The sequence below is a fragment of the Rhipicephalus microplus genome, chromosome 2 (genome assembly GCF_043290135.1).
Source record: "Rhipicephalus microplus isolate Deutch F79 chromosome 2, USDA_Rmic, whole genome shotgun sequence".
NCBI lineage: Eukaryota > Metazoa > Arthropoda > Arachnida > Ixodida > Ixodidae > Rhipicephalus > Rhipicephalus microplus.
This window is the reverse complement of record NC_134701.1, coordinates 205,857,144-205,869,278: the sequence shown is the minus strand read 5'-3', so window position 1 is coordinate 205,869,278 and position 12,135 is coordinate 205,857,144. Positions and strand designations below refer to the sequence as shown.

At 46.4% G+C, this 12,135-nt stretch overlaps 1 protein-coding gene across 1 annotated transcript in view; it reads left to right on the top strand.

Annotated features, from left to right (window-relative positions):
* Window positions 1-289: 289 nt before the first annotated feature.
* Liprin-alpha (PTPRF interacting protein alpha) overlaps window positions 290-12,135 on the top strand; it is a 46,307-nt gene continuing 34,461 nt past the window's right edge. The window contains exons 1-6 of the mRNA XM_075887271.1: window positions 290-879; window positions 1,415-1,516; window positions 3,903-4,067; window positions 9,811-9,885; window positions 9,991-10,083; window positions 11,044-11,262. Of these exons, the coding sequence (XP_075743386.1) occupies window positions 631-879; window positions 1,415-1,516; window positions 3,903-4,067; window positions 9,811-9,885; window positions 9,991-10,083; window positions 11,044-11,262 (903 nt within the window). The 5' untranslated portion in view covers window positions 290-630. The remainder of the gene's footprint in view (window positions 880-1,414; window positions 1,517-3,902; window positions 4,068-9,810; window positions 9,886-9,990; window positions 10,084-11,043; window positions 11,263-12,135) is intronic.

Below are 12,135 nucleotides of genomic sequence, written 5' to 3'. Positions count from 1 at the left end.
AACTTGTGGGCATAATGAAACGTTGAGGACTGCTAGCAACAAATAATAAACAAACGCCGGGTGGTCGTGTGCGATACAACTAGGACCACTAACAGTTTTGTTGGCTACCAGCCGGTGAGAAAGCAGGCATTGTGGGATACGCCTAGTTGTCCTCCGCTTTTTGCCATGTAGGCTGTGGGCACGGACTGGGTGAGTGAGTTGCGCCGATGATAAAAAAAGTGAAGTAAAAGAAATCGAACAGCGCAATGTCAAAATGAAACGATCAGCACCACAGAACGAGCGCAGCGAGCAGGCCTACGGCGAAGGCGGTGCGGACGGCTCCCGGGGCAGCCGTAGCAAGCACGGGCTCCCAAGATGGTTGCACCGGGCCCCGTAACGACGCCCATCCGTCGCTTCGTGCGGACCTCAACCCGGCGACGGTCTAAAGCCGCGTCCGATGTAGCCCATCATTCAAACAGGCCAGTGTCCGATTAGGCTTAGCACCCTGCGGCGGCTTGGCACACGGAGCGTTCGTCCGTACGCGCGGTGAAGTTGCCTCTGGGTCCCGCTGGAGAGACTGCCACGAGCGACGATCTAAAGCTTGCATAGAAGGGCCGCGGCGTTGCGTCGGCCCAGCGAAGCGGCGCCAAGATGTGGAACATGATGTGCGACGTGATGCCGACCATTTCGGAGGACAGCATCGCCCAGCGGAGCGGCCAGTTCTCCGGCGATGAAGCAAACTTCGAGCAGCTCATGGTCAACATGCTCGACGAACGGGATAAGCTTATGGAGACGCTCCGAGAGACGCAGGAGACTCTCACAAACACGCAGCAAAAGCTTTCGGAGGTTGAGAAGGAGCGCGATTCGCTGCAGAGGCAATTGCAGGCCAACTTGCCACAGGTAGGCCGCCGTGCATTGTTTTCTGTGTGCCGTTGATTCTCCCCTGTGTTGTGCGACCCCCCATGTTTCCGGCAAATGCTTGAAATTGTTCAAGTGCGCGAGTTTGTCGGGGACGCGCCCTGTGGATCTCGACAGTGCAGCTCGTGTGTTTCGTAACGCGAGAAGTTTGGCCGTGATAACACGCCCACGGGTGTGTGCGTTGGCTGTGTGGAATTCAGATTTGAAACGACTGCGACTACTCGACGGGCTTGCGACCATCTGTGAATGTGGAATGTAGTGTGGGTGAATTTGTGCTCTGCCTTCCCCGTTTCCTTGTTGGTGTTCTTGCGGTTCTCCTTCGTGTTTCACTGTCGTTTTGTTTTCAGTTCTGATCACGTTCGTCAACACGAAACGCACCATTTAAACTTGGCGATAAGACCTTGAAGAACGCCCGCATAGACGTCAAATATTAAATTTCTGGTGTGGAGATGCTTCTCATTTTGGTGTCAGTGGCTCACAGGAAACACGGTCTAAATATTTGCTCTGAAACTTCCAGGAATTTGCAACACTCACCAAAGAGCTTAATCATGCAAGAGAGCAGCTTTTGGAGAAGGATGAGGAGATACAGGAGTTAAAAGCAGAACGGAACAACACAAGGGTAAGAGCTTTCTTTGCACATAATAAGATAAATGTTTGTCTCGTCAATGTGTATAAAATGCAAAAAAGCAGTATTCGGCTGCTTCTATGTACCATGATTAGCTATATTATCAAACCTACCTATTTCTAGCATTACTCTCGGTTTAGAATTCAGCCCTAACATGCCTTAGCTTCGCTGTGGGCCAACACGGATGCCTTGATCTCAGGTAATAAAGTTATAGCTGTAGCCTGGTGCTATGATCACAAGCCCTTGGATGGCAATGCTGTATTTAAAACATCACTTTGTTGTGTTCTCCGTCATCAAAATTTCTTTAAACAACTCTGGTCAACACATTTAAAATTGTGGAGTGCACTGTTCATTTGGATTCCCAGATGACATGTCTCAGCTGTAGGATACATTCAGTAGCATGTCGTCACCATGCATCCTGTTTGGATGCATTGTACCAGCTGTGTTCACCGAAGCTTTTGCTGTGACAAAGCAGGCCCTTTGCTATGGGTGTAAAGGCATTTTAGTTGTTTGTTTCTTGATGCTTGTTTCACGAGAAAGTAGAACATTCTGATAGGCTGAAAAAGTATTTGTGATAAAGGCTCAAACAATCTGCTGTCAGATAAGAACCTTACATACTCCATCAGCGGCTATCTTGTGTGCCACTAAACTACGTCCTCTTGGGTCTTTATGGCTGTTTTGACTTTCGTTTGTTGTTTCCTTAAGGATGAAAGCGCATTCTTTTCAGCTGATCGGCACTGTAAGTTTCATATTTGCACTTGATAACAGCTGTAAGCTGATAAACACTTGTTTATCACTACTTCATGTCAATGTTGGCATTGTCCGAGCTTTGTGTTGGTCGTTTACTTTGCTGTCAGTGACCATGGATGAAAGAAACTACTGATAATTTGATTTCAGCTTGAAATCTTTCTCAATGTTTCAAGAAACAGTAATTTCTTTTTTTTTGTTTTTTTGCATAAGTATTGTATGTATGTAAACATTATTGGCTAGGGGAAAAACAAGTACTATATACTCTAGAGGGCTCTCAGCTTGCATCTGTCAGCTTTCGCTAGCCGTTCCAAAGCAGAAAAAAGCTGCTATTCATGATACCATTAAGTTCACATCTTGGTGCAATTGCCGTTTTGACATTATTCCTAATTTGAATATTGGTAATCGCCCTTAGCAGTCGAATGTATGAGCACTGAGGGCACATAACTCAAGCTTAGCTGTGTTTGGCCAGCTCTAAAGAAAGTTGTCTCTGCAGTATTTATTAGAGCACAACATTAAGAATTAAATGAAAGAAAAAAAGTACAAACTACACAGCCGTTACGGTGAAGCGGGGATAGTCCTATTTGCCGAGTTTATTGCATTTTATTTTGTGCGCCTCATGGTAAAGCAAATATTCTTCGGATTAACAGGAATACATATGTGCTTCCCTAAAAGAGGTGCCAGGCCAGCGCAGACCACAGATTAATACTCTGGGATTCTCGGCCAGCACCTACGTGCATGTAAATAAACATAAAGAGAGGAGAGGAAAGTACTATTTGAACTCAGATTAAAACGTAAAGCTAGCACTCTTCCAGACAGCCATGGCAAGCTGACAGGCGAAGGCAATTGATTTGAGCTGTACCTGCCAGTGGCAAAGTTTAGGGTAATGAGGGCACCATATGCTTGCAGGACAAGACAAAATAATGTGTTCTACATTGGCTTGTGTAGTAGGGCAGTTGGGACAGGACATGGGGTTTCGGGGCTGTAATAACATAGTCAGTCCTGCCGCGTTGGTCTAGTGGCTAAGGTACGCGGCTGCTGACCTGCAGGTCGCGGGATCAAATCGCGGCTGCATTTCCGAAGAAGGCTGAAATGTTGTAGGCCCGTGTGCTCAGATTTGGGTGCACGTTAAAGAACCCCAGGTGGTCGAAATTGCCGGAGCCCTCCACTACGGTGTCTCTCATAATCATATGGTGGTTTTGGGCCATTAAACCCCACATATCAATCAATAAAATAGTCATGGGCAAGCAGGCGTGATAAACGAGATAGAGGAAACATAATAGCAGTGAAGCAGGTGGGTATGCTAAACAGTATAACTGGTGCAGGTAAGCTTGAAGATGGGCTAGTCAACTTCACGAAACAAGTAACATCAATGACAAGCATTGTGCTGTGTGAAGCCATTGCAGTTTAGTCATAATAACATTCGACTCAAGCTTGGTTGGGAGCTTATTCCAGGTAATGCAAGGCACAGCGCCATTTGTAGGGAACGGTTGCCTTCACTATCGTCACTTGGATATCATCGCTTTTACTTGTTGTCGCAGATTTTCTTGCAGCCACAGCTAGGCCACTGCTGCTAAAAATCTCAGTTGTTGGGCAGAAATGCAAGCTACCTTTTCTGCAATGTTGCTCACAGTTGCTGCTGGAGCACCTGGAGTGCCTAGTGTCTCGGCACGAACGGTCCCTACGCATGACCGTGGTAAAAAGGCAAGCCCAGTCTCCAGCTGGTGTCTCCTCCGAGGTCGAAGTGCTCAAAGCTCTCAAATCACTGTTCGAGCACCACAAGGCACTTGATGAGAAGGTCAGTGCGTCTTTTTATATATATATATATATATATATATATATATATATATATATATATATATATATATATATATATATATATATATATATATAGGATTAACTTTTCGTGCTTTGCCTAATATTGGAAGTTCTTTAGGGAGTATTTTTTATAAAGAAGAGTTGCGTGGGAGCCTCTATTAGTTGCTTATAGTCAGTCCTTGCACTTTATCTTGCTTAAAAGGAAACCAAAGGGAGACAGTAAATTGGATTATACCGATAATTTAACTCTCAAAAGTGTAGTGTTGCTAACTTCTCTACGATAGCTTTATTAATGTATGAGAAAGACAACATTCCGACTGTCAAATTTAAATTTCGTGCCGAAATCTCTTACATTGACTTGAGATTTCAAAGTTTTTAAAAAAAATATTTTCGTCACATCGGCTCAATGAAATTTGCCTAAAAACATGCTATATTAAGTCTCTGGCTCTCCCGAAAAACAATATACTTCATTTTTACCGACTAGAAATTGCATAGGCTGTAGTAGACACCTTCAAAACCTAAGATGCCACGACAACTAGTGTGGGAACTTCAAGGTGGTGCCGCCACTCGCATTTTCTCTAGGCATTTTCTTGCAGCAAGCTTGGTGTTTTTGATATCATGAAAGAGTAATTTACTAGTACAGTTGATACTGGATATATCGAACTCTATGGTGATCGAAAAATAGTTTGATATATCGCTAATTTGAAATACAAAATATTTTAGGCCTAAATCAAAGCCTTTCAGGCCTCGGAAATCATTACAAATGGTAAATATAACAATTTGCTCGCAGTATATTGAAGAACAAGGTGTGAGTTACAAGTTACAGCACTTTATTTCGCATAAAACTAGTCCATGAACTTGTCTTGCTTTTTGCGTGCCGTCAAGATCCAGTCATCCTCAATGTCATTGAAGCTTCTCAAATAAGGAAATTCAGCTCCTTTGGCCACAACAGCGGTGATTGACGCATAACGCCAATGCAAGCTTTGTAACGCGGCAAAAGATTGGTTATCAGCGACAGCGAAAACGTTGGCATCATAGGCGGAGCGTACGGGGGTGCTGGGGGCTCGGACCCCCTTTGGGCTGCATCATGGGGGGGCAGAGTCCCCCCCCCCCCCCCCCCTGGTGTGGTCCCGGCACATTTTTTTAGAGCTAAGCTTAGACTCTCATCTTACGCCAATGTACTGTTGGCCATCCTGTCTTGCAGCTATTTCATAAAGGACTCTGTATACCCGTTTCTTTTCATTTCGTCATTTTAAAGTTTGATTATATGGCAGTGACAAGCAGGGAGTCTAGCGCCATGGTCGCATTGAGAACGAAGTCATAGGATGACGAAAACTGTGGAGTTGCATGGTTCTTGTGCAAAATAAGTTCGGGATATGTACGCGTACGTATCAAGAAAATGAGTTTCTTTTTAATTAAAGGGACTCTAAAGTCAAATAACAATTTACATCAGAGTGAAAGCTCAATGTATGACGTGTAAAACGACAGTATTATCAATAGCAGTGCCCTACTTGAATGCACAAGAACACATGCGCCGCAGTAGGACATTTTCAAAATGATCCCGGTGACGTCAGGCGAGTCACCTAAAATTATTCACTAGTAATCGAAATAGCTGCACTAAATAAAGAGCCTTTTGTTCTGCTTTGATTAGTGTCGGCAGCCGTGCAATAAAGCTGGGCAACCTTGTGCACGGCAACAGTGACGTGAGACGTTCCGTTTATGTGGGTAATTTGAAGTGCGTTAACCAGATGCGGACCACTAAAATGTGATTTTATTTTAAAATAAGCACTTCCTTTGCATAAAAGTCGCAATACGAGGTTTCTGGACCGTCAATTTAATAATCAACGTCGGCTTAATAGTTGCCTTTAGTGTCCCTTTAACAGACACTTGTTTTTTGTCTTCTTAATAGTAAGGCTCTCTCTGGGAGGGAGAGAGAGTGTGTATGTGTGTGTATCTATTGTCATGACCAAGAAACGCTGGGGCATGGGCGCGTGGGGGCAGCTAAGGAATGCGAGGAAGAAGAGGCAGAATAGAACAGCTTGCCCGACGAACGGGTGTTGTCTCTGTCTCGCTCAGTACAATGGCGCAGTTCGACAACTTAACCTTGCGGCTGAAGCCACCTGTACCTCTGTAACTCGTGGGTCGTCAGCAGCACGGGTCTTTCAATCCAGGAACGCCGTCCACGCTTCCTGAGTAATGGAGTTCACGACCCGACCGCTGCTGCAGCTACCCAACGATTCATCGGCCGATGGCGTCAATGCCTCCTCGATGGCAGGCTACCACTTTTATCTCAGTATGCGCATGGACTGCTATCATCTGAGAACGTTGCGCACGCTTTCCGTAGCCTGTATCTCAGGCACAGTCCCCTTACAACGGGTGAACAACCAAGGGACGCTCTTGAGGCTTCCTTGAGCATGCTTGTCGCCACCGTGAATACTGCTAGCACCGCATGCTAGCAGTATTCACGTGAACCAGAGTGGTTCCGAGGCCTCATGCGACAGTGCCGTGGAGCTGCGGCGTACCATCGCGCGACTCCCTGTCACAGTCAACGCTGTTACAGCGACGAGATCCGTGCTGTTCCCTGCCATCTTGCCGGTCCTGAGTGCTAGCATCGACATGTTGGATGCAGTCGCCTCACAAGACCTCAAGGCCTGCTCATCTGAGCAACGCGGAGATCTGATGTGCGCCCTCCTGCAGCTCTCAAACCAAATCTGCTGCTTCGACTCAGTAATCTCTGCATTCTCACATGCTGACCCACCATCACCGGCCGTCAGCGAACCACCAGAGTTTGACGGGCTCCAGAACGACGCCAACCACTGGGTGGCAACCGTCAACGCGCACACAGCGCGGGTGTCCTGGACCAGAGCATCAGAAATGGTGCGTGGCTGTGGACCGGCTTCGGGCAGGTGCAGTTGCATGGCACCGGTATGAAGGCGTGAAGCAGCACACCTGGGTGGAGTGGAGCTCCAAGCTCATAGCTGCCTTCATCGGATTTCTGATGCCTTGACCAAGCCCCAGACTTTCACAGAGGACGGAGCCCACTATTGGCACCACTTCGAGGCTGCAATGGTTCGTTGCAGCTCGTCGATGGAATGCAACGAGGGGTTTCTTGTTGCTGACCCTGACCAGAGTGCCTACAGTTCTACTCTGCAGGTCCCGGACTTTGCATCGGTATTCGACCTGAAGATACCCACACCAGACCTTCATTCGGATATACTGCCCTCGTGCACATCGTTGTCTGAAAACATGGAGGCGCTCGCCCCTATCGTACCAGACACAACTGACCCCTACCAGACCACAATCATGAGTAACAAAATGTACTCCTTACCGCTTCACAAAGCAGAACTTTCCGAGGATGCGAACAAGATCAGCCGTGACCTGACACAGCCATATTTTCGGACGCGCAGACGCTAGCCGCGCAAACACTCGGCTCCCAAGGGATGTTTCCTTCGTGAAAACTCAGCTATCTAGGCAGGCTGAGGTCCCTGCCCTTGAGAACTTGTCGAGGACCAGCCCCCCTGCTGTTCCCTCCAAGGACACCACGTATGCACGCGACAGTTCGCCAGAGGCCACCGGCTCGACTATGTCAGAGAGTTCTGCTGCGGTATTGATGCCCAACCATCAGCTGCGTTGCATCTCATTTCGAGAAATGGCGCGAACGTCCACACGGCTGCCTTGCAGAGCATCCCGGTGCAGTTCGGTGCCCCAGTGGTGGTGGGACAAACACCAGCGTTTCCAGGTTACTCTGCGACCTTGCCGGAGCAGTCAGGGCCGTCCACCTGAACTGTATTCTACGAATTGTCAGGAAACGTTACACCATGGGCGAGTTAGACTGCAGCGACAGAGCCAATTCCAACCACCAGAAAGCACACTGACAGATATTCAAGCAGAGGCGCACAGTGGCGTAGACCAACCAGCTCGAGGCAGCCAGTGTCGTCCACCAGAGACGCTTCTCCCTGACCGTCACCCAATGTTGCATTGTGGTCTGGGCGAACCACCATGATGCACCAAGCCCGCCCATCAGAAACTTTGCTGCCAGCTCCGCGCGCACAGTCATGGCCTAGTGTCATGACCAAGAAACGCTGGGGCTTGGGCGCGTGGGGGCAGCTAAGGAAAGCGAGGCAGAAGAGACAGAATAGAACAGCTTGCCCGACAAACGGGTGTTGTCTCTGTCTCGCTCATGACACTATATATATAGAGAGAGAGACAGATGAGTATGTGAAAGAGCAAGTTTGGTGCTCTGCTCTCTCTAGGAATATGAAAACTCTCCACCTATAGTTGGCATAGTGGCATACTCATAACTGCGCGGGTACACTTCCACGGCAGCAGCAACGGCAGCCATGATCACAGCATCCATGCAGTCAGAAAGAGCTACGTCGTCAACTGCACCGGTGCTATAATGCGAGAAGCCAAAAGCTGCTCTAATGCGAAAAACTAAAAAAAGCGTAGCCTTTGAGACATGCGTTTTAAAACCGAAAACACTAAAAGTACGTCATGAGCTTGCACATCTCGAAGGCCGTGTTTTTTTAGCTTAAGGAAGGGAATGCGAACATTGCAACGAAATCACCAAGTCACTTCGCATTCTCATTTTAGTGTCCTCGGCAATCGGTCTTTTTTAAAAATGCTGCCCCTGCGCGTTAAGACCTGCAAATCGTGCATTAAACATACTGGTGCACTCGCAAGCGCCGCACAACAAACTAGGTCAGCACGATAAAGTCACCGTCTTTTTGTCACCTGCGCGAGAGAAGGGATCAGAACTTCTTAGAACCCAGATGAAAATTTATCAATATGTGCTAGGGAAAATGCACTTTCTGGGCTTCAGCGCGGCATGGCGTTCCATATAGCGGATGTCTCACTGTGGGAGAGTTCATTATACGAGTGCACTGGTCCCATACTTTTTCATGGGAAATTCAAGGGAATTTCTCAACTGTTCGATATAGCCAATAATACAATATATCTGAATTTGATATATGCGGGATCAACTGTACAAGAAAAATCGTTTGTTTCTTTGGTGTTCCTTTAATCTACAGTAAAAATATTGTAAAACTTGTAAGTTCAAAATTACATATTGTTAATGATTGGCAATCAGTGGAAATTTTTGTGGCACTCTTGTAGTTGTCTATTATTCCGCCCTGTAAAATAAACATCACTCGTCGTAGCAGTACTTTTTTTTCTCTGGAGTGCTTGCTCCTTTCAATGACGAATCATTTCAGCTATGAATTGCATATAGTCAGTTGCATTATAAGGAAAAAGATCTCGTACAAGTCAATGCGCATTTCATTGAAGATGCATGTAGTGTCGCATTCAATATGACTTGCAACATGGGAGTGTGTAGCCTCATGAGCGCAAAGATTGTGCATGGTTTTAATTTGCCCTCATTTCCACATCCAAATTATATTCTCTAAGTTGGAGTGATCACCAAGTGAAAGAACAGCGTTTAGTTGTGGAAATGAGGGATAGTGGAAGCCATGGGTGAGCTTTGACTTCGAGAAGCTACGCACTCTCATGTTTCAAGTTATTAAAAGCACGAATGTGCATCTTAGTCATTTCATCTTGGCACTGTATCGGCAGTCTGCAAGTTGATTCTAAGCGATCCAGATAAGCAAGCATTGGTACAATGAAGGTGGGGTTGTGTGCATTACTTTATTCCATTTCTACGTGCTTGATTATTTCACAAGTGAACAGCTCCCATTAAGCTTCTTCCCTCACTTTCACTTGTGCAGGTGAGAGAACGATTGAGAGTTGCATTGGAACGTGTCAGCACCTTGGAAGAAGAGCTCAACAAAGCGAACGAAGAGGTCAGATGTATTTTGCTTCTTGTGAACTATGTTATTGTTTTATCGAGGTCTCCTATGCCTGGAAGCAGTGTGCGCCTAACACGGCTACTTGCCGTTTGGTTCCAGATTACCCAATACAAGACTAAAGGTGCGACCACAATATCGGAAGATAGGAAAAGCGGGGAGGGGCCAATAGAAAACTCTTTACATGTCAACAAGGTGAGTGTGCCGGTCCTTGACTGTCGCTCGATTTTTTTTGTTACCTTTTGAGGACTTCTGCTTTTATGTAGGAAGTGCATTAGATGAAGCCCCGCTGACACACACATTTTTCATCCTGCTCTTGCCTTTTTAGGCAGGTGCTGTCCCTGTATGAAGGCACAGGGCTTCACTTCGGTATCAATTTATTACATTGCCTTTTATCTGACCCACATGCCAGTGAGCTCGAGTATGATGGGTGAAAGCCCCTCAGTGACCCTTTTGTTTAGACTGCCCAGATAGATCTTCCATTTATGCACTTTTCTTGGCTGAGGCAGTTGTCTTGTACTCATTTCGAGGGTTTCTTGTTTTGTAGAAACTGATGTAGGTCTAATGCTCTGTATTTAGCTTACGGGTAACAGCTGAAATGGTATAGTTTATTGAGAAGTGGAAAGATATGTGGTGACCATAATGTGACAGAATTATGATAAATATGAGGAACCTTCTGACTTTGTAACCGGTCAGATGTCATAATTATAGTTTCCAAATTGCGGCTGCCATAAACATGGCTCAGGGTTTGTTAACTGTGTTTGCTCTCCTCATCCACTTGTCCAGAGTGTTAGTACATGATTTCTTTAGACGGAGTCTAATAAAACTTATGAAGTCTGAAGAGCAAGCAACCAAAGCAGGACAGCTGATTGCCTTGTTGACAAAAAAAAAATAGTCCCGCTCCTGCACTGGGCAATGTGCTCCGAAAGCGTGGTCACTGGCTGTTCGGCTTGTGACATCATTCTGGAGTGCACGCTTATTGGTGATGGCTTGTGTGCATTTGCCTTTGAGGAGGAAATGCCACAGACTTCTAAAGTCGTCTCCGACTACAGGCGTCCTTTGCGGGACAGCAATTACTTCGTACTCGCGAGCCATATCCCCCTGTTTCCTGTATGCTTCAGAGCCACTTGGCTTCACAAAACACTGCGCTTGTAGGTGTCTAATGGTACTGCGGACGCTGTGGAAGAAGCATGCAAGCTGGTGGAGCTGCGGGAACTTGTGGAGAAGCAGGCGGCAGAGCTTGCAGTGGCGCGCAGCCGACTCAACGAGTTGCTGCCACGGGTGCGTGAGCTCGAGGAAGCTCTGGCCCTGGCACAGAAGGAAGTCACTCGCATGAAAGAAGAGAATGCTCGACTTGCGAGGGACCTCAAGGAGGTATGTGGTTTAAATCTTTGGATCATGCTCTCTTCTTGTGTTTTTAAGGCAGAAACCTCAAAGGGTTGCTGGAGAACAAAAAATACAAAAAAATGATGAATACTTTGAAATTCTATTAGGTAGATGCGATTGTTTTGATGACTAAAGTGCACTTCATGTATTTATGTGCAGTTGGCTGTATTTATTTTAGAATTGTCACTGTGCATCGTGGCTGCATGGCAGTGTGCATGAGGCTGCACATTCACAGTAGTGACATCAGTAGCCCACTCAGCAAATGCAGGCTGCACCTCGCAGAGACTCTTTCTCTGCCTCTCGTTTAAATTCCTTTCTCCTCCCCCTTTTGCAGATGTGCTGAAATGTGTACTACCCTTTCGATTCTTTACTCTATCTAGGAGCATTGTTTGCTGCCAGTGCCACTCGTACTGGTTCTAGGAACCGTAATGGGAGCAGAGGGGGCTGAGGCATGTGGGTGGTACCTAGAGAGATTATCATGCCTGTTTCCGGAAGTGTCACCTCCCCTATTTCAGGACACAGCCACTAGACGTAGCAGTTTGTGAAAAATGCGTTAAATGTAAATTCATTATTTTTTGCTAGTTCCTACGTAAAATGAAAGTCGTGTCTCCCGATTTCAGTGCATCCAATCTTTTAATTTGACTTAAAATTTAGCCTGGAAAAATTTTGTGCGTTATCTCTTGTGGACTGCATTAGGTGCTGACCCTGATAAATGCGGCCTTGATTATCGTGACCTCAGTGAGTATAATAGAAATGAGATAAAAATCACAGTTCGAGCCATAATCAAACCCAGACATGCTGCATGGCATTGAAGTAATTCTGCCACAGAGCCACACCAGTGGTTGAAACCACTATGGAAGA